General features: G+C 38.7%; 3 protein-coding genes across 4 annotated transcripts in view; 2 read left to right on the top strand and 1 right to left on the bottom strand.

Moving 5' to 3' along the window:
- Positions 1-103: 103 nt before the first annotated feature.
- On the bottom strand, positions 104-5,341 carry rad54l2 (RAD54 like 2; the record flags this gene model as incomplete). The annotated part of the gene is given in 13 exon segments (XM_014030489.1): positions 104-222; positions 351-581; positions 670-847; positions 943-1,285; positions 1,368-1,564; positions 2,195-2,328; positions 2,427-2,609; positions 2,716-2,948; positions 3,054-3,188; positions 3,286-3,422; positions 3,506-3,815; positions 4,052-4,250; positions 5,203-5,341. Coding segments are annotated over 12 exon segments (2,351 nt in total), but the record flags the coding sequence as incomplete, so codon positions are not given.
- A 621-nt stretch (positions 5,342-5,962) lies between these two features.
- bap1 (BRCA1 associated deubiquitinase 1) lies at positions 5,963-14,995 on the top strand. Of its 2 annotated transcripts, none has more exons than XM_014030491.1 (17): positions 5,963-6,181; positions 6,433-6,462; positions 6,545-6,599; positions 6,761-6,893; positions 8,704-8,823; positions 9,078-9,139; positions 9,292-9,434; positions 9,675-9,753; positions 9,840-9,963; positions 10,117-10,219; positions 10,357-10,541; positions 11,906-12,036; positions 12,132-12,595; positions 12,758-12,981; positions 13,128-13,220; positions 13,297-13,369; positions 14,162-14,995. In XM_014030491.1, the coding sequence occupies exons 1-17, from the start codon at positions 6,145-6,147 to the stop codon at positions 14,293-14,295; spliced, it is 2,190 nt and encodes a 729-aa protein (XP_013885945.1). In that variant the 5' UTR covers positions 5,963-6,144; the 3' UTR covers positions 14,296-14,995. The 2 variants fall into 2 exon arrangements, with proteins under 2 accessions (XP_013885945.1, XP_013885944.1); XM_014030490.1 differs by having other exon boundaries at positions 5,967-6,181; positions 10,117-10,243.
- Positions 14,996-16,683: 1,688 nt separating this feature from the next.
- The window catches only part of LOC106533998 (protein bassoon), a 24,610-nt gene continuing 19,147 nt past the window's right edge, over positions 16,684-22,146 (top strand). The window contains exon 1 of the mRNA XM_014030494.1: positions 16,684-17,025. Coding sequence (XP_013885948.1) covers positions 16,844-17,025 — 182 coding nt within the window. The 5' untranslated portion in view covers positions 16,684-16,843. The remainder of the gene's footprint in view (positions 17,026-22,146) is intronic.

Here is a 22,146-nt window from a genome sequence, read left to right as displayed (position 1 = left end):
AACAGCTAAAGGTGAGATAGATACTTTATTATGGTATAGTATTTAAATATATGCCTGAGAAACACTTAATATTGGCCCTTTAATATCAGGACAGAGGGCTTACCTGAAGACCAAAACCTTGTCTCTTCTCTTGACACTTTCATCAATCAAGTGAAAGAGCAGAACCATTTTTGCAGAGTTCTCCAGAACTCCAATTTGGTAGTTTGACATTATGTCCTTCGCCTAAAAACAGATATTTTAGCAATAAATGTTAGCTGTGCAATACTTTATATTTAAGTGGTTGAGCTCAACTAGAAAAATATAAAAACAGCATGGAATCAGCTTGATGAGAAGTTTTTTTCAGGACATACCCATTCATATGTGATGACCTGATTGGCTCGGTCTTGAGATATGTTGACTAGCGGCAGGCTGTTGTTGACTTTGCTGTTGCTTGGGTCCGGTACTTTGGCCTTCAGACCAGTGCTGGGAGCAGGGCAGCGAGGGTTACTGGCTGAGGTGATGTCATCCAAGTCCAGGTCCTGTTCATTGGCCTGGTTTTCCTTTTGCAGTGCTTCATAAAGGACGTCCGGGTGATTCCAGATCTGTAAACATCGAGCAGAAACAGGTTTTAAACGTTGTAAAAAGATCAAATTTGTAGCGACTTAAACATTAGAAAAAAACCTGTCGTACTTTGCAGCAAACACAGAAGGCTTTGAGTGGGTTGAGACCGAGCCAACCACTGTTTCCCGCCTCTCGAAAGCGCTTCATGAACTCGGTATACAGTGCCTTCTGGACGGGCGAGAGGCGTACCAAGATCACAAACTCCTCCTTACTTGGAAGATGGTGCCTGAGCACGTCGTGACCTCGTCTGTGAATCAGAAAAGCAACACATGCAGCATTACAAATACAAACAGAATTTTTATTATTTTTAAAGCTTCTGAGCGTGAAAAAAAAAGAGTTCACCTCTGAACAAAACCCTCCAACAGGCTGTACAGCACGTGGCTGCGGTAGCGCATCAGGCGGACATCTTGAGGCGTGCTGTCCATACACTGGCCGTTCAGGATGGGACGCTCGAACATGTTGCTGAACTCCTGCCGCGTGCCTAAAAAGTCCGGTCGGACAAAGTCCACCATGCACCAGTATTCGATGAGGTTGTTTTGAAGCGGGTAACCTGTGAGAACCACCCGGCGCCGGGAACGAATGCTCTTTAAGGCCTGYGATGTACTGGCATGGTAGTTCTTGATGCGATGGCCCTCATCACAAATCACCACGTCGGGCCCCGGCCGTACGATGGCCTTTTCAATGCCTAAAACCAAAGAATGAACCCTGAGATAAAACACCCCAACAATAAAGTCCATTAAAGTTCCTGCAGCTCCTGTTTCTGCTACCTTTCATGAGTTCTTGCTGTCGATCCTCTTCATCCAGGTCAATGATGACCGGTCCGACAGGCTTCTTTGTTTTCCTCTTCTTCCCCATCACAAAGCTCTTCTTCATGGACAGCAGGCGGTACATCTCATAACCCATCAACAGCACACCGCCATCTCTGGACCACTCCTCCACAACCTTGGCCCTAGCCACCGTTGTTCTGCGGGTCAAACAGTCAGCATGAATGATAAATGTGACCCATTGCATCGAAATGAGGATTATGTCAAATATGGTCAAAATGACCTAATCATATTTTCAGATTCCTGGTTTTAAAAGCTACATTTTGATACTTAGATCATCCTGATATCTTTAGTAGATCCAGAGATATTATTTAATTTGTCTTGTTGGTTACAATAATACATAAATATTTGGTCTAAATCCCAATTTTATATCATTTTAATGAGGATTTTTATGTCATTTTAAAAAAGAAACCTCAAATAGTATTTGAATATTGAGATTCCCCAGCTGGAAAGAAACAAAAGCTTTGATGGCTTACAGGGAAAATCTCAACATTTTAAGGCGTTATTCCTCAAAATCAGATTTTTGGTTGCTAATGTTCAAAAAAGTTCTTCAAAAATATTTTTAGATTAATATTTCAGACAGTTCATTGAAATGATACATTGATAACACATTTATTTGTTATATTTTAACAAAATGTATTTTTTGCAAGCGTTTTAATCAAAACACTATATCTGCCTATTTCTCCACATACAACTTTTGTTTCGATGTAATGGGTCACATATATCTAACAGTGAACGTTACTCCATTTATCTACCAACAGGTCACGTACTTGTGCTCATCGTTGAGAATATGAACTTTGAATGTGCGACCAGTGACAAGCGTCGGGTCGGTGTCAGGAGGCAGGGAATCCTGAGGCGGCAACCAGAGGTTAAATTCTGATAACCAGTTCTGAAGCGTGTTCACCTGAAAAAACAAAAGAAAATCAGATTTTATTGACATAACAAACTCTTGCGTGAATGAATGAATGCTCCAAGCAACATTTTTACAGCTTGATTACTCACAGGGACAATAGCCAGCACAGTGCGGGCCTCCGTATTCTTAAGAAGGATGTCGATAAAAGAAATGACTTGTAGCGTTTTGCCCAAGCCCATGCTGTGGGCGAGGATGCAGCCAAAGCCACTGCTGGTCTTGTACCGCTCCAGAGACTCAATGAGGTTATCATAAAGAAAGCGGATTCCCCCCACCTTAGAGACAAGACGAAAAACATTCGTGGTAACGCACGCTGCACAGTGGGGCTTCTGAAACTTTCTGTTTTGTGAGCTGGAGAGTAGAATCAGACTGTAGCCCTACTTGATGAGGTTTGACAGCTCTGGCCAGCTGTGGGGCGAGATAAATGTCTTTCTCCTCCGGAGGATGGTTGATGTTCACCAGCACTTGACCCTGGGCGTCCGGCAGATTCAGCGCATCGTTGATGTGCGCACCGCTGCTCTCCTCTGAACCAGTGGCACCCTCGGCATCCTCGTCGGCCGACTCGCTGCTTATCTGTAGGGCGTCTTCATCCCCCGAGCTGAGCTCTATTACATCTGCGCCATTATTACCAAACACTGCGTTAGGGACTTTATCAAATCTCTTTTCTTAAAGTCACTTGAATAAGTATTAAAGTTGCACAGAGCTATCGTTTCACTTACCATTTCTAATGGCAAGCGCCGGCAAATTCGACTCTAATTTTTCATCTTCCTCCCCGCTGCTGTCCAGACAGATCACATCTGACGGGACTGCGGGAACTAAATGAGACACTTCTGCTAATAAAGCTGCAGTTTCCACTGTTGCAGAAGAAAAAAGGGGCATTTAGATTTGAAGTTGGTATAACAAAGGATGTGATACAAATACGTTTTCACCACGAAATGACATATTAATCACCTAGTTGAGAATCTGGGAGAACTGAGGCAGGCATAGGGAATTCTTTCCTCTGCTGCTCCAGCCGTTTCCGCCTCTCCATCTCTTCCTGCTGAGCTGCTTTAGTCCCAGCCTCCAGCTGATCCTCCTTTAGCAACTTTCTGTATGTACAAAAAATGTCTAGTTATGTATTTAAAGTGCATACATAATAAGCAAAGAAACAAAGTCAAACAAATGAACCCACCTGATGTTTTTCCTCATGTGTGCAGGCTTTGATGGTTTGGAAGGTTTGGAGCCTTTTGAAGACTTTGATGATTTGGGTAATTTAGAGGATTTTTGTTTCTTGGTTTTACTAGAAGGTGGTTTTCTCTGGCTGGAGTTCTCAGGGCTGGCTGCAGCCTGAGAACCAGATTCAGGTCTGGAAGAGGTCCTGGAGGACGGACGGGATGCAGGCTGGGATGGAGGTCTTGAGGAAGGGTCTTCCGAGGAAACTGAAGAGGAGTCCCCGCCATCCTGAGTGCCGTCTGTTCGACTCTGGGCACTTGCAGGTTGGTCTTGAATAAGATAAAAAAACCAACATTTCAATAATCTTTTGCTCTTCAGCCAGTTTGTTGTTGATTTGCCACAATGATAGAGATAATTTCTCAATTGCATAATCAACTTTCATCTGTAAATATTTCAATACACACATTTTAGGTAACCTTTCCTATTTTCCATTTTTGTTTCTACTTTTTCCACAGTGACATTGTATCTGGTGGGATATTTTCTAAATAAAAAAATAAAAAAATACCATCGTCTTCGTCATCTCCATCGTTTTCATCCTCATCAACATCCATGTCTTCATTCTCCTCATTGTCCTCCTCTTCCTCATTTTCCATGAACTCCACTTCACTCTCAGGGCTGGCCTCCAGGTCACTTTCTGAAATTGCCTCTTCAGACATGTTGTCTTACAAGGCTCTCAAATATTACCTGCACACCTTCATCAGGAGCTTAACAATAGGAATATAAACAAAGAAAATTATAACACTCATCTTTATAACAACGGCAATAATAAATAAAAGCCTGCAACTGATAAAAGGCTTTAATCTCCTTAAGGAGATTAAATAATTGCAGGGGCCTGCCTTTGAGTACATACAGACACTAATAATTAAATAACCAACAAACTACCTATTTTTTATGGTTATGCTCTACAATTTATTTTGCTTTTAAACAAATCTTACACAACAAAAATATTTGTATCCTTTTTGATCATATTAAATCAATTTAAAAAGTGCCAATGAACACACAATATCTCAGTGTAATAGTAATAACAGGTCTAATTACTTGTTAATAAATTCAGTCATAACCTGATTTAAATACTTAACCGAACAGTCTATTGTAGTTCTTAAATTACATAACGAGAAAGCTTTATGTTTCATAAATAAGACTTGATATATTTATTAAAAATGCCAAGATTCAAATTGTGTTTGGCGGACAGGGGTGAGCTGCTGAGCCCTGAAAGGCAGAAAGGCGAAAACAGAATCAGTTAGCATGAAGCCACCTCTGCAGCCTTTGCAATGGATATTATTGTTATTATTGAGCACTAAGCTGCTCTCGACGGGGCGTTTAACAAGTGGCAAGCTAACTGGCTGCATGCATACTAACTGTATTGTTTTCTTCAAGCTGATATGCAGACATGTTAGCTAATTACACAAAACTAAACGCAATTTCAACAGCGGGAAAACACGTAACCTCCACGTGTTAGCGGGAAACGACGTGTGGCCGCAAACTGGGTTGGAAGAAAGCGGGACTGGTCAGGTCCATGTTTCTGTGTGAGATAATCATCTATCGTTGATTGTGTGGGTGTAACGCAGCTAATGCTAAAATTGAAGCGAGGCTAACACACTGGGCTAATTAAAGCGCGTCAGATGCTCTCAAACATCAAGAAGTTTTGAAGCTTACCTTCTGCACGCTGTGTTGTTCAAAAAGCTGGGCTGCTAGTGTGCACAATGAATAGTTAATCGAAAAGTACAGTAAATGTGCAAATAAAGGAGCAAACCTTGCTCATTTTCATTTTTTCCAGTGTGACCATAAATAATGTCCCCGCAGCGACAAAACAAAGGTTCCTCACTTCTGTTTTTTCCCCCTCGGTGATACACAATGAGAGATTTTTATTTATTATTACACCACAGTGTAATTGAATATCTATAGTATTATTCATTTTTGTTTCACTGGCATTAAATATATCTTTAAGGTGATTTCATCATCACTTGTATAGACAGTTTTGAATATTGTTTATGGGTAATAATAAGCATTTCCATAATCAAAACCTATTCTACTGTTTAAACGAAAAAGTGCTTAAACAATCAGTCACTTGTTTGTTTGTTTGTTTGTTTGTTTGTTTGTTTGTTTGTTTGTGTAATTCATTCACAGGAACAGATCAGACTGTGCTCTATGCCAGTGGTTCCGAAACTTTTCAGTTTCTGACCCCCCAAAAAATAAAAGTAACAAGAAAATGCATACTTGAATAACATTGATTAAATTATATGAGACAAATAAACATGGTCACAATGTCAGTATAAACGTTTTTATGACTATATTTTTATTTTGTATTGACAACCATTGTGAAAACACACTGTTAGCGCTTTTGAGCCAAATGATCCAGATTTGCTGGCCGGACTGTTTTTGTGGTGACACCAATCCAGCCTCGCTCGATGACGCGGTTTGCTGGCGACTCATTTTGCCTTTTGTGTTTATGTCGAGCATTATGGTTGAGTCTTGAGTAAAAATGGCGTTCACGTAAAAAAACAAAAAACAAAAAAACTGAATATAGCTTTAGCTGCTTTCGGACATGARTTGGAAAACATCTTAAATGTTAGCCTGCCGTGGACGAGTTTATGAAAAATGAATAAAGGGTGGCTGGAGCTAGAGAGTGATCCAGGTGAGAATTTTCGGCATCGTCGAAGCTAACAAACATTAGCTTCTTCCTGCAGCCAAATGAACGCTTTGACAGGGATTTTAAAGCAGTGGAACGAATAAATGATGACGAATTATAGTATAAGGTTGAATTATGCAATTTTGGCGAGTCAACATTTTAATTAGAAATGATGGACAAACTTTTAACATTACTGATTAAAGTCCTGCCATTTGTTTAGCTAATTAACAAATCCATATTTGATTTATAAACTGCAGGTCTGTTCACTCTGCTGGTGGAAGATTTTGGTGAGCATTATAATGATAGTTAACTTTGACTGTGCATTGTGTCGACATAATCTATTGGGAAAATAATGTATATTTTTTGTAGGTGTTAAAGGTGTGCAAGTAGAGGAAATCTATGATCTTCAAAGCAAGTGTCAAAGGTATGTACCATGTATTAGCGAAATAAAAAGATTGCCACCTGGAATAAACATTCACATGGAGAAATATAAGAATTTGCAACATAAGAATGTGGTGTACCTTTCGCCTCTATGCAATATGTTGTTGGTGATAAGTTTGTTTGTTTATTTATTTATTTTTGCAGTCCTGTTTATGGCTTCATTTTCCTGTTTAAGTGGATTGAAGAGCGTCGGTCCAGGAGAAAAATCAACACCTTGGTGGATGAGACKTCTGTCATTGATGAGGAAATTGTAAATGATATGTTCTTTGCGCATCAGGTAAGTGCTTAGTTGATAACATTTTATCAGATTCAGAATAACTTTATTCATCCCAAAGGAAATTTGCTTGTGTCACAGCTGTACCTGAGAATGTAGAAACAAAGAGCTGTACGTGCAAAATGGTTTAAATTAAGACATGCAGAATAAATTGAAAACAGTATGTCAAGCAGAAAGGTAACAAGAATTTGGTCACATAAAATATCAGTAAAGTAAAATAAGCTGTGCACTGGAGTGAGATGTGCTTAATGGGATTAAAAATGTTCTATGATTAGTAAGAAAATTTGTCAGTGATTTATTTTTATTGGATTTTTTTTTAAACTCACATATTGTTTGTTTTGTTGAGACATTATGTTCCTTTATGTGCAGTTCCCCTTTTTTATTAAAATAAACAATATGAATGATATAAATTCTACCTTCAATAATAACTGACATTTATTGGAGAGCACAGTTATATTTGGTATAAATTTGTATTAAATTTCAAAACAAGTAGATATGTTGATTTTAGATATTTTGTCAGGTCAGTTGTTTTCAGAATATTTGTGTTAGTTATAAAAGTAATTTAAACCATTTAACCAAAATCATTTTTTGTTGTTGTGATCCTTGATGATGATGATGATGATGATGATGATGATGATGATGATAATAATTATTATTATTATTATTATTATTATTATTATTATAATTAGAAGCACTCGGAGAGTGCAAACCTCCGCCAAGACCAATTTCCCCCATCCCACAATGGAGTATTTCGCAGATACCGCCATCTTTGCCTAACGCAAAGCATCATGGTCCAGTTTGGGGGCAGATTTCTATTCTGTGTTCTAAGCTATAGACCTTCATGAAGCTCTAAAGCTCCCACTCCAAATATTTTCAACTGACAAAGCCTCCCTGATAGGAAGAGAAACATCTACAGTTTGAAAATTGAAGTCCAGTTATATATACTGTATAGCTTAAAAATATTGATTTATTTAATGCCTCTAACCTCATGAAAAGCTTCATCCTGATATTGAGGACATTTATTTTATACTAGTTGTCTTTTTTCAGATGAATTATTTTAAGTTTTTTTTATTTTAAGTAAAATATATATTCATATTTTTCTTAATTTTTCAAAAAGCTTTTATATTTATAAGGTTCTACTAATCTTATATAGCTGGGAAATACTTAAATAAGCACAAAACTTGGGACTCAAGAGGTTAAAACTGGTGGGCCACAGCCCCCCGTTGCCACCCCCACTTGTTGTGCCCCTGGTGACTGACAGGTGATGTTCCACAGTGAAAAGATGAGCTGGAGCACGGCGCATCTCTGATAGTTCTAGCTGGAAGACTTTTCAAATTCATCTTCTGAGGTATTAGTAGCCGAACCTGGTACCGGCCCATGACCTGAACCACCGGTCCCCCGCCCGTCGTCTGCGCACGGTGGTTCACTCCAGCCTGTGGGCCGGTTCACGGACTGAACCGCCGGCCCTCTGACCTGCGTCTGTTTTTGACCATTTTCCTGGTACACATTAGAGAAAGAGAGACATGTCTAGCTTTATTATTTTTGWGAAGATTTTTGTTGTTTTGGCAGCCATACAGTCTCATTACTTTTAATTGTATAAAAAGCCTAATCCAGAACTAGGTTTGCAAAATAATCTTTAGCTAGAAAACCTACAGACAAAACAATAGAGGCATTGTTTTAGCATCGAGCCATAGTTTCTGTGCTATCCTTGTTTTCAATCAGTTTAATTTAATTTGATATACTGTAGAAAAAGGAGAGTTATTAAAAATACAGTTATATTTGACTTGTTTGTGATGTTTTTTTCTCTTTCTAGTTGATTGCCAACTCATGTGCCACTCATGCTTTGCTGAGCGTCCTTCTGAACTGCAGTGGAGTTGAGCTTGGCACCACACTCAGTCGCATAAAGGCTTTTACAAAAGGCTTCAGTCCAGAAGTATGTTGTTTTTCTCAGTGGTGCAATAGCAGCTGGTATTTCAATGATGTTTTGATAGTGATTTTATTTTTTAACTGTAGAATACTAAGAATATTCTTAGTTCAGAATAAAAAAAAATCATGTATTTTCATATGAATAGTAGTAAATATGCATTAGAATGTATTAAATTTTTGATATTTTATGTTTAATTATTGTTCCTTGTGAGATTTGGTCAGTATATCTGTAGCCAATAGTTTTTTCCCTATTTATTTCAGAGCAAAGGTTACGCAATAGGAAACGCCCCAGAGCTTGCCCGAGCACATAACAGCCATGCCAGGTAGCTTAAAGTCTATGATACATTTTCAAACTTCTCCTAGGTTTGTGGGACAAAACATTTTTCATTGGTTTGTCATGTTATATAAGATGTCAGCCATTGTAYATGCACTGGTTTCTTAAAACAATTTTTTTTGTGTGTGTGTTTCCATGCAGACCGGAGCCCAGGCACCTTCCAGAGAAACAGAACGGGATCAGTGCAGTGCGGACCATGGAGGCCTTCCACTTTGTCAGCTACGTGCCAATCAAAGACCGTCTCTTTGAACTTGATGGACTCAAGGCTTACCCCATTGACCACGGTGAGAATTTACATTTTCATGGGGAAAAAAAAAAAGTAAATCGAGTCAAGAAATGTATGTTTCACTATTTTTGATCYGCTGCACAACCTGAAGTCAGGTATAGCTCCATGATTAATTTATCTTATGGTGGCTACATGGTCATGAATAATAAGCTTGTTTTCTTTACTTTTATTGATAAATTTAGGGCTGCTTTGTGAACTGCTAAAAAAAAGGATTTATATTTTTATGAACATACATTAGGGCCTTGGGGTGAGGATGAGGAGTGGACTGATAAGGCTCGGCGTGTTATCATGGAGAGGATTGGACTTGCCACCGCTGGGTGAGTCATGCACCAGTTAGCAAAGTGCTTTAGCTTCTACATTCACCCTTAAGGCTTAATTCTAATGCTGCTGCTCTTTTCCCCAGCGAGCCGTACCACGACATCCGCTTCAACCTGATGGCAGTGGTGCCTGACCGCAGAATGAAGTATGAGTCCAAACTGGAAACTCTAAAGAAGAATCGACAGACGATTCTGGAGGGTCTGCAGAAGGTCAGTCACTGAGACGGGCCGAGTTTCTCCAGGAGCTTAATAAAAATGTCTTCGTGTCTAAGTCGAACTTTGCCTGGATCCAGTTTTATTCATGGCGCAGTTTTCTCAGTTATATTTGTAAATGATGTTTRAAGTTTGTCATCACGTTTTCAGATGATCCGTCTCACTCAGACTGAGCACGTTCATGACAAAAAGCAGCAGGACTCTTCCTCACCAGATGAAAGCACCGTCAAGAAAGAAGCAGATGGAGGCCCAGGTAATTCCCAAGGATCCTCCACAGGTATATCGGTTGAGTTCATTTTTATCATCTTTCCTTGTATTATTTCCTGCCATGTGTTTTTCAAGTTTATTCGTATAAATCTTAAACTCATTAAATAAAGCCTCTCATTTTAGAATCTGTGGATGATTCAGGGACTCCGTCCAAGGATGGATCCAGTCCCTCAGGAGGCACTAAAGTCATGGGAAAACCCCCAGTCCCCATTGGAGGAGGTGCCCAGCAGGTCACCAGTCCAAACCCTATTGTTCAGCGCCTGCCTGCCTTCCTGGACAACCACAACTACGCCAAGTCTCCAATGCAGGTGAGGAGAAGTGGAGTGTTTGTCCTGCGTCAGGGGGCACGTTATTTTATTTTATTTTTTTACATTTTAATTTATTTTAGGGAATGCTACGTCCTTTTGAATGGTTTGATTGTAATCCGTTGTGGTCATTTGTTCTTTTTATTGCTGACAGTTCTGYAGCTGTTTTCTGTCATTCATTGTGTTATGATATCACTTTTATTGTTTCTGACCACATCTCAAAAACAGAAAATAGGTTGATTGTTTTTATGTAAGGCGGAGCAAAACAGCAACGAGTTTGAGCTTCAGAGGGTTTTAACTGCATTTGTTTCACATAAAAAATGCCTGAAGATGTGTTTTAGATGTATTTAGGAGCATTTATCTTTTTTTTAGGACTGTCACGGAAAGTCATTGGGCGTCATGCAAGAACCGTTCGTACGCACAGATTTGTTCTTAAATTGTGCGTACGAGTGATTTAGGAGAATTTGTGGCATTCACCTATGTTTTCGTATTCTATGATTTTCTTCAGATACGAACAAAATCCACGTGTGATCCAGACCTGTCCTATATTTTATGAGCAGTCAGTCTGCTATTATCAGATGGATTTTCTTCACTAATAACTTTATATTAGGGTTGGGCATAATCGTATTGTGTGCAATTAATCGTCAGAAAAACAATCAATTAATTTTTGGAACTTGACTATTAATACGATTAATGCCAGCAGGGAGACTGACTGGGGATTACTCCAGTCAGTCCGCTCGGTGCTCCTCTCTGCTTCAAATATGACAAACATTAAAAAAAAGTTTTGCAATTTTTTTTTATCTGTCAACACAATAAAAAATTGATGTATAGCCTGAAGACTAATTTTGACATGATTTGGAACAGATTTTTACGAAGAGCAAATCTTTCCCACTAAATTGGTCATGTGACYAGGACATAAGGGTGTCCAGGGACTCCAGGAGATTAATYGTCAAATTAATCGTTATCAGCTGAATACCACAATTAATCGTGATTAATTTTTTTGCCAATATTTCCCAGCCCTACTTTATATCTAATGCACAAGCCCCTGATACGCATTCATCATGTTTACGCAGCTCATTTACACATTTTTCCTGAAGATAGAAGAGTTTGTTGAATCTGACGTGACATGTTCGTACGAACCCTTCATACGAACAAAAGTAAGAGAAATTTAGGATAAGAATACAAACATGTTCTTGCATGAGGCCCAATGTGTTTTGTCCTCAGGTATACTAAGTTCACATTAAGGCCAAAAAAAAAAACCTCAAAAGAAATTTAAATGTTCTGATTTAGTTTTATCGCTCTTCTCTTTTTTAAAACCATTTTTTATGACTGTGAATGTTTATTATTGATTTTTTTTTGTCTGACAGGAGGAGGAAGATCTTGCAGCAGGAGTTGGTCGCTCTCGAATCTCAGGCCCGCCCCAACGCCAATACTCAGATGATGAAGATGACTATGATGAAGATGAAGAAGTCACAACTACTGCAAGCACTTCCACCAGGCAAGCATTGCACAGTTTTATTTTTTTTCCATTTGTGGTATGAGCCAAATCTAAAGTTCTTTTAAATCTATCTCTCTCTCTATATTTTTCTACAGATTTAGACGGAAGGCAAGTCTTCGCTCAAGAACAGGCCGGACCGGGACAGGAGTGGAGAGCCAAATTGCCCTCAATGTTTTGGCTGAAAAACTGAAAAAAGAGGCTCAAAGAAAAGACGCCTTAAACACTCCCCTGTCCGTGCGCACCGAAGGCCGCACCGGGGGGATTTGCATCACGTCTGCCTCGCAGCCATCCCCCACCCCGAGCAACGAAAGCACCGACACGGCCTCGGAAATCGGCAGCGCTTTCAACTCCCCGCTGCGCTCGCCGGCACGCTCCCAGGCTGCCACCCGCCCGTCCAGTCCAGTCGCATCCCATCTGTCCCGAGTTCTGTTTGGAGAAGACGAGATGCTGAGGCTAGACTCCAGACATAACCGTGCTGTGAGAGAACTCGGACCCTCTGTCAGCGTAACGCTGCTACACCTACAGGAAGACGGAGTCATCCATGCTCAGCCTCCATCTGGTGAGAACACACGGTCTTCAGAAATGTGTTTTAAAAAGCCTCTGCTGAAGTGAACACTACACTCTATATCCTAATATTTGAGTGCAAGAAATAGATATTTAATTACTGTATGTAATGTCAGTGCTAACATTATTTAAAATGTTTTTTAATTTAACATTACAGGAGATTTGACACCCGAGGGCACTAAAGTTTGTACTCCAGAAAAAGTCAAAGAGAAAGCAGATGAAAAAGATGGCTTGAAGGAGGAAGAAGAAGGAGCGTCAGTGGAGGTGAAGAAAGAAGAGGAGGATAAAGATGGAGCAGAGGTGAAACCAGGCAAGGAGAAGCTCAACAGCACAGAGTCTGGTGCAGACAGCAAGCCCCTCGGCGATAAATACTCTCCTAAAGTAAGTCTGAAAAAGATTGTTTTACTTCTTTACTTCTTAGGTGTATTTGAACAACATCATACCTTTTATCATTTTTGTTTCTTATGCTGCTGATAAGGAAGCTGATAACATAAAACATCTAGAAACACACACATTGTGTTTTTCAGGAGCTGCTTGCGCTGCTCAAATATGTAGAGGCTGACATCGCCAATTATGAAGTGTCTCTAAAGGAGGAAGTCGAGAAGAGGAAAAAATACAAGGTCAGTTTTTAATAATCCTGTAATCTTGTGAGACTTTTGAATTGGAATTTTAATCCAAATGTTTTCATCTGTTCAGATTGATGATCAGAGGAGGACCCATAATTACGACGAGTTTATCTGCACCTTTATATCAATGCTGGCCCAAGAAGGTAAAGCCTGGATTATTTTGGCTTCTTTTTTTCTGTTTTCTAAATCATTGCTTCATTATAAAAAAAGGTAAATAATTTAATATTTACAGGATTTTAAACACACAAAACATGCTTTTTTATTTTAAGCAAGGTCAAGTCCGATTTTTATATACGAAATGAAAATGCAATTGCTCTAACACAAAAATATTTAACAGACTTCCTAAAAGTCAAAAAGTAACGATGTGTCAGTCCTCAGTCATTTTTGAAAGTATGTGGATAATCTTTATGAGAGTAAAGGACACAAGACTGCTTTGATCAGAAACAGAAACTTGTCGCAAATTTTCCAAACAAGATCTAAAAACGCTTTAGGATGTCAAGTTTTTCCACACCTAGATACTTAAATTATCTAAAGGACTAAAAGGTTCAATAATAAAATAAAAAGTGGTCTAAAACACTAAAATATTTAATCTCTAACTTTTTGCCTTTTAGACACGAGGTATTCTTTTACTCATTTATCTGTTGACATTGATCTAAGCCCTGACTTTTTGCACCGGACTGTAATTTTCTTGAGGTTTCAGTGGAAAATCATTAGCGTCCAGTCGTTGCATGTCTCTAAAATGAAATATATATTTGCATTTGGGTTGTCTGGCCTAAACCACTGAGCTGTGAAGAATCTCCCCAATTAGAAAGAAAAGGAATGAAAAAAAAAAGTCAAATGGATTTTTTTAAAATCTTAAATAATGTTAAAGCTTTTTTCTTTCACTTCAGTGAAACTTCTTTACACCTTCTCTCCTGATCATTTTTCTTCTGCAGGCATGTTGGCCAGTCTCGTGGAGCAAAACATTTCTGTGCGCCGGCGGCAGGGAGTGAGCATCGGCCGTTTGCACAAGCAGAGGAAGCCCGACCGAAGGAAACGCTCCAGACCTTACAAAGCCAAACGGCAGTAATCAGAAACAATCAGAAAGTCAATAAGTAATCTGTGAGCACAAAGCAATCTGGGCAGAGGGAAAAGAAAACCTGACACACTCCTGAAAGTTGTTCCTAAAGGCAGTGTCGGTGTGAATTTTAACCAGAAACTCTTCTGCTTCATAAAATGAACCATTGATGCTTACAAATGAATCTGTTTTTTAATGTTTTATTTGTCAATACGGTAATAACTTCATCGAGCATGGACTTATTTAAACCCCTGTAACTGTATGTACTCCAGAAGTCAAGATTTCTTCAGTGCCAATAAATTATTAAATGATAGTTTTTTTTCTTCCATTTTCTGAATTTCAGCTTCAGCACATTTATTTCATAGACTCAACTTAATATAACATAATTTTAATCTCATTTATGTTCTTGTCAATTTCAATCTCAAGTCAGATTGTGTCGGAGTTCTTTTTATTTTTCAGTGGAATTAGTTTTTGATAAAGGATCTTTACTTGTTTTTGTACATGTAACATTTTTGAGGTCCTACAAATGAAAACTCCATTTCCCAGTGTTATTTTTCTACCTGACATGGATCTCAGTGAGCTGATATGCAGGTACAGTTTGATAGCTGAGTGGTTTTTGTACATATTTATGTGTTAACTGACTCACTTGTACATTGAGTTCACTCGTTCTCTGTTACTTTTATTCTGAAATAAAGTTAGTGTGAATACCTTCCTCTGATCAACATCTTTTTATATTCTGAAGTTTTATGTGACGCGACTGTAATGTTTGCTGGAAGATTTAAATCAGACTTAACTGATTAAATTTGTACCCAAGAATATTTTAAATAACTTGTAGTGACAATAGGTGTACACCAGGGAGAGTAATTTTTCAAAGGCAAGGGGAATCATTTTAGATGTCTGTAAATAGAACCATTTACAGGTAAAACTGTTTTATAAAACAAGACATGATGAAAACTATATGTCTTTTTCCCCTTTAGTTCCTATTTGTGATAAAAAATATATTGGAGATAGTTAAATCTTTTGATTTTTTAAATTTAATTTTTAAAAGTTTCTTTGCATTGTTGACTGGTTATGACAGTTTGATCAAGTTCATTTTGTGCATTCACATAAAATTTCACAAAATGTGCAGTGTTGAGGGAAAATGGGTTTGTAAGTAAGTAAATAAGGCAAATTAAAGTTTATAAATAATCAGTGTTTACGACACTGGGTCTTGAATGTTAAGTATGTATAGATAAAAAAAATTCTAAACTTCCACACATTAGTCTGCATTGTGTATGTATGAGTCTGGTTTTTTCTGTGTGGTAGTCCATGTTTAGCAAGAAATTATGGCTTTTTTGTTTTTGCATATTCATTTTCCGCCACAGCCACTGTTACATGAGAAAAATCACAGTAAAAAATGTTATTTTATATCACAACAGATGGTCATATTTTATACATTCAGTAGCGTTTAACTAATGTGTGCAGTCCTCGTATTTTAGCATTGAAATGAATGGATTGTTACGGGGTGGACGTGAACTGAATCTAGAAGGCCTTGATGGTCCTTAGTAATGGTTGTTTGCATTAACAGTATGGCAGAACATTGCAACATATAATTAAGCCACACCTACCTCAAATTACTTTTTAGGTAATAGTTTTCCTTTAAGTGAAAAGGACAGAATTCATGTTACATATACTTTAATTTATTTTTTTAAACTTTTGATACTTTAGTACAGAGGTGCACAAAGTGGGGCCCGTGGGCCAAAATTGGCCCGCCAAGCCATTTGATTTGGCCCACCAGCAGTTGTTCTGGTTACTAGATTGTATTTATGTTAAGATTGAATATAAAATACAAGTAACTACAAGAGAAATTTAGATTGGATTTGAGCCCGTATCTAGATTTGCACACCTTATAAGACCACATATACTCAAATTTTAAATTATGAAAAGTCCCACGAGCCTTTGCTGCCTGAGCACACGTTTTCTCCATGTCCATGGGCTGAAAAAAAAAATAAAAAAGAATGTAGGCAACCACACTGGCTGCTAGCTTAATCATAAAAAATAAAACAACTTTAGTTAATAAGTATTTGCATTTCTTATATTATTGCATTTGGCCCGTGGCACTCAGATTGATTTTAATTTTGGCCCTCTCAGGGAAAATGTTTGGGCACCCCTACTTTAGTACAATAAATGCCAGATACTTTAAGACATTTACTCAAGTACTATGAGGATATCATATATGCTATAATGTTAATGCATAATAAGGTAGTATAATAATTTATTTGTAAGGTATTATGTTATCTTATCTTTTACATAATAGAAGGAATTATATGAAAAAAATGTCTTCCCTTTAGGCTTGAAATAACAGAGCTGTGTGCGCGCACGTAAAAGGAGCACAAGTCACCGCCCATTGCGTCAGCGCGCTCCTGCAGCCTCTCTGTCAGCGCGCGTGCTCCGTGCGGGATGTTAAATTGTAGGCGATGATGGCGGAAGGGGAGCAACGTTGAGTTCCATCTGAGTTTCCACCACAGCTGTAGAACCGTCTACAACATCGTTTCTCTCCGTCGAGACCTATCCCGAGGCGATGGGCAACGAGGCCAGCATGGAGGGGGAGGGACAGCCGGGGCAGGCCGGCCCCGCCGTCCCTGCAACAGCAGGTGCTCCGGCTTCCATTTCAGCACCACCGGACTCTGGACAGCTCATCAAGCCGAGCAACGGAGCGCCAGCCGGAGGAAGCGGCTCTGCGTCCGGCCCGGGGATTAACAGGTAGCCGCGATAGCTAGGAGGCTTCACCGCCGAAGTGTATGGCTCGAAAACAGCGAGGCTTCAGGGCAGCGTGGTGTTTTCCCTACGTTTGTACAGAGAGCAGCGTAGACACCGACTGCGTGTAGATCGACTTGAATGAGCGCTCAATTATTTATTTCAATATATCCCTAACAGCACAATTCACCACCTACTCTTGACTTGATACCTTTACACCTTGCTAGTTGTCGCCACATTGGTTTAAAATGTTTTTTTTTAAAAAGCGAATGTGAAAATAAGATGGTTTAAAGCGTTTCAGCAGGAAATTTCTACGCCCTTTTTACGACATCTGCCCCAAGGATTCAGTAAGTGTCATGAATGAAAAAGCGACGTTTCTCCTCCCCTTCTCTTATACTGAAACAAGGGCACGTAAATGTGAATACTCGGTCTGGCAAATAGAATTTCTCCGCATATGATCAACTAGAAAGACAAAACACGGACAATAAATTAGTAATGTAGATGATGCAAAGTGCACTGCATCTCGCGCTGAAGGGATGGGTCGGTCCTATTACTGCTTTCACATGAATACCAGTAAATCCAGAGTCATTCTGAAAACACACACACACACACACACACACACACACACACACACACACACACACACNCACACACACACACACACACACACACACACACACACACACACACACACACACCTCCCTCCTTTTCCCTGTATCCTGATGACTGTATGTGTGTGTGTAGAATGTCAGTGCTCCCATCAGATATCACCATCGTCATTGAGAGCAAAGCACCCAAACGGCAGAGCTACAGATCTCATCCTCAGATCAATATGCTGTTAGAGAAAATAGTTTTTCACCATCACAGCTGCACAGAAAAGGTTCATTTATTATGGGGGTGGTGGGGTGTGTGTGTGTTGCATCTCTTTAAATGAAATCCAGACACTCAATTCAGTCAGACAGCTTTTTTTTTTAGAAGACGCCGCTCCTGTCCTACCTACCCTTCCACATTCGAACCCCACTGCCGCCTTATAATAACTGGTATGAGGGTGGTCAAACACAAGCCCCTCTCTGATCAGTGATCACATGTGCTGTATAGCAGCTGGCAGGTCTGTATTTTCTGTGTGTGTGGGCGTTGTGTGGTAGGGATTACCCTCCTAACAAGATCTGATATTGCCTTAATTACACAGTTCAACAGTTGTAAACCTGAACACACACGCGCACACTGGATTTGCCACACCTATTTACAATCCCTCTAAACTTGCTTTTTATAGATTGGAAGCAAACCCTTGTAAGGCTAAAATTCAATAAGGAGGTTGAAAGATGCGTGTGGCTTTCACTTCTTTTGTTATTGCCTGCTGCCAAAAGGCGAAGGTGGTCAATAATGTTTTGACCATGTTTGTTTTTTAATGAAATTGCAGACAGTAATCATTTGATGTAAGTACATCTACAAGTGTTTAAAGGAGACATGTCATGCTTTCAAATCCTTCTTTTAACATTTAAATCATTCAGTTGGGTCTATGTAAAATGGAACTGCAATGCTTGAGTCTGAATTCCTCCATATTGTAACTCCACAAGCCCTTCTGTCACCCCTTTTCTTAAAAGTGTCTCAGATCAACTCGTTTCGAAGCTGTTTCTTTAAATCCAGAAAAGACACCCCCCCACACACACAGTTTCCAGACCGGTTCATTCCAGTTTGAACGAGGGATTTATGACTATTTGCAGCAGAAACTTTGTTTCTAAATTCATTTAAAGAAGTCAGCAAGGAAAGACCATCCAGCCTTACATGTTGGAGCAAGAGTCTGACCCAGAGCCAGAGGAGAATGAAGATTAAAATTAGTAAATCCGGACCTTATTTGGCAGTTTTGTTGCAAATAATTTGACGTAATAATTTAGGAAACATAGAGGAAACTGAGCAGGTTGAGAAATATGACCAAACAAAATAAAAAAATATCTATACAACACTGGGAGTAACTAAATTCAAATTTTCTGCACTCATAGAGACTCCAAGTACACAAAAAAATGCATTTAATTTTCTAAAAACATGGCTTTTGCACAATATGTCCCCTTTAACCTTTGGAGTCAATCGAAATCAAGATGGCTGCCTCAGCCTACTTGCATGAAAAACACCAAAAATGACATAACTCTGTTCAATTTGCAGCTATAAAGCTAATTGTTGTCTGGTCCTAGCTGAGTCACTCTCAACACATCCTTCATGTGCTAACAGATGACGTGAGATCTTGCAATATTGTATTAAAGCATTATTAACGAGGTTTGACCAAAGCCATTTACGCTGTCCTTTCTTATCATAGGATGATCTTAGCTTTTAAGGAATGTTAGGCCTTTGATTGTATTCAAGTTTTTAAGGTGCAACATGGACTTTTTAAATCTATTTTTTAAAATTATTCTTAAGCCAACCGAGGTTTTTTTTTTTTTTGGGAAGATCACACAGTTCATTTTGTGTATTCACTGTGGTGCTGCAGATTAAAACGCTCATAGCTTCCTTGTAATCTTGTGATTCTTTTATGTGTTGATTTCTCTCTGGTATCCACCCTTAGGTATCTCATAAAGCGATGGCAAGTGCTGAGATGGAGTGTGCCAAAAGACAGAGAGACATAATGAGAAACCGAAAGTAAAAAGAGAGCGACTGATTTAAATAGTTTTCTTAAGATCCTAATATTCGAGCTTTAAAATAATCTTTTTACCAAGAACGTCTGAGACACAATGAGACAGCGCTTGGTTGCAGATTAGATGGAAGACTCATTTTAATGAGGTGAAAAGTAATATTATGCTTGATAATATATTATCCAGACGTAAGTTACTGTACACGAATGACATCTTTGCTCTTTTCAGGCCATATAAACGTGCATTAAGTCTCAGTATGAGAACTAAATCTGAGCCCTTATAGGATTCTGTGATGTTATGGTATTCGGCGACCTACAGTAATTGTTTTCTTCTCTTGTCATAACAGCTTTGATAAGTGCACAGTCATCCTGAACTTCTAAGCATTACTGAAGAGCATTCTGACACAAGCTCCAAGTACTTCCTGTTTACAGCCGTGTGCCTCAGCCATAACATTAAAACCCCTGGCCAGGTATTGTGTAGGTAACCAGTTGTAAACGTCCTGGTGTCGTGACTGATCCATTTGATCTTCTGGGTTTTTTAGGAGGCTTGTGGTCCACAGTTGCTTGATTGAGTTTGGTTTTCATTAAAGCTGATCCTGGTTTGTAGTGTGCTGCTGACTGGAGGACATTGATGTCTGGTTGCCATGAGAATTGTGCACGTTGCAGGTGGTGCATGCACAAGTTTGCCTAGTTCTTTTAGCTCTTGAATGCCAGGGTCTTAAATCAACGTCAGTAGTGGTCAATACTGCACTTGTTTAATTGTGTATTTTCTTGTCTAATTATCTTCTGCCTCAAAACAAAATTAGTTAGTAATGGGACTTTCTTTTATACTGTATGCTTTGGGTGTGGAAAGACTCAATTCTTGTTTTTCATGTTTTCTGGCGATACTGGCTCTTTTTGCATCCAAATAAAGAAAGACTTCATAAAAGCCATTTTAATAATGTCTACATTTATGTTCTCAGACGTAATGTTCAGACATTACGTCCTCAGGGTTCATTTATGTTCAGCAGTAGGAGCTCTGTGCACTTTATGACCCAGAAATAACAAATGGTTCTCGTTACCTCAAACTACGAATGTAAACACAGTTCTTTATTTTAACATTTTTCTATGCAAAAAAGAACTATCTGAGATTTTCATGAGAGGTTGGAGGAAAGCTAAACTAGTCTGTTAAATTAATTCTTAGCTTTCTGAAACTACATAGTCAAGTTTACTACGTAACTCTCAATTTTACATTTTTAAATTATAAATAGTTTGTCTAAGCAAGGAGAAAGCTACACTGTTGAAGACCAGTAGGTCTCTTGCACTTCCATATTTTGGTTGCATAACTACTACACCAAGTTTACTTATAAATACATTCAGTGGGTGCATCTTTCCACTGATCAGAATAAAAGTCACACTTTTTTCTGCATTTTCAGCTTTTTTCACATCCATGTCTCAACTGCCCTTTTCTTGTATTTAACCCATTTTGTCAGATTCTAACTGTAAAAAAATGTCTAAATTTGGAAATCCGAAGTGTGGTGAACAATTACTAGAGATGATTTGATGGCAGTTTAAAATAATTTAACTGGAACTTGGTTGTCTACCTCTGTCAAATATTTTAGTAAAACCTATTTCAGTTTTTACTAATGCCAAACATTAAAGACAATATTATTCGTCATATTATTTTTCATTGTGTGTGAATACAGGACAACAAGGAAATTTTCATTTTTAATTTAGAACAACGGCAAATAAATATATAGCTTGTCGTCATTTGACAGGAATAACGTGACTGGGTCTGCATGGCGGTGCGATAATTAGCACTCTCATCTCACATCAAGCAGTTTCACCGATTTGAATCTCAGTGTGCAGTTTGCACACTGCCTGTGTGGGTTTTCTCTAGTTACTCCAGTTTCTTCCCATAGTCCAGAAATAAACATGTTAGGGCAATTATTGATTCCAAACAGACTGTAGAAATGTGTGTGAATGCTTGTTTGTCTCTGTTGCAATGGACTGGAGACACAGCTACGTGACTGCTCAAATAGACTGTGAGCTCTTTCTCTGGTTTCTAGGGTGTCCAGATGTCTGCAGGACAAAATCAAAAAATGTCATGTTTGTTAATTATAAAACTGATAACATTTTCTTGCGTGGGAAAAATGCAACTTTTTAATGTAACACTCTCTGCTGAAAGCAGCTAATGGTTGATGCTGTTTTGATAACTGATGCAGGGTTTGACAACAAATGGTGCTTCTGCACACTCAACCCAGATGCTTTTCTGCTTTGACCTTTAAATACAACTAAACGGAAGGCACAAAATAGCTTTTCAATCCGAAGCCTCAACTTCTCCATTTCACTTACTGTCAAAAGAACCATAAATCAATAAGAAACACATAGATCTCCACAAAAAGTGACACTGATACAGATGTAATGCACCTGGCTTAAATTTACTGCACATCCAGCAATATATCTTCATTGCTCTAAAAAGCAAACATAACATATTTAAGTTGTTTTCTTGGGTTATATATATA

Source organism: Austrofundulus limnaeus, unplaced genomic scaffold, assembly GCF_001266775.1.
Source record: "Austrofundulus limnaeus strain Quisiro unplaced genomic scaffold, Austrofundulus_limnaeus-1.0 Scaffold1070, whole genome shotgun sequence".
Taxonomy (NCBI): Eukaryota; Metazoa; Chordata; class Actinopteri; order Cyprinodontiformes; family Rivulidae; genus Austrofundulus; species Austrofundulus limnaeus.
This window is presented reverse-complemented; position numbering and strand designations above follow the sequence as displayed.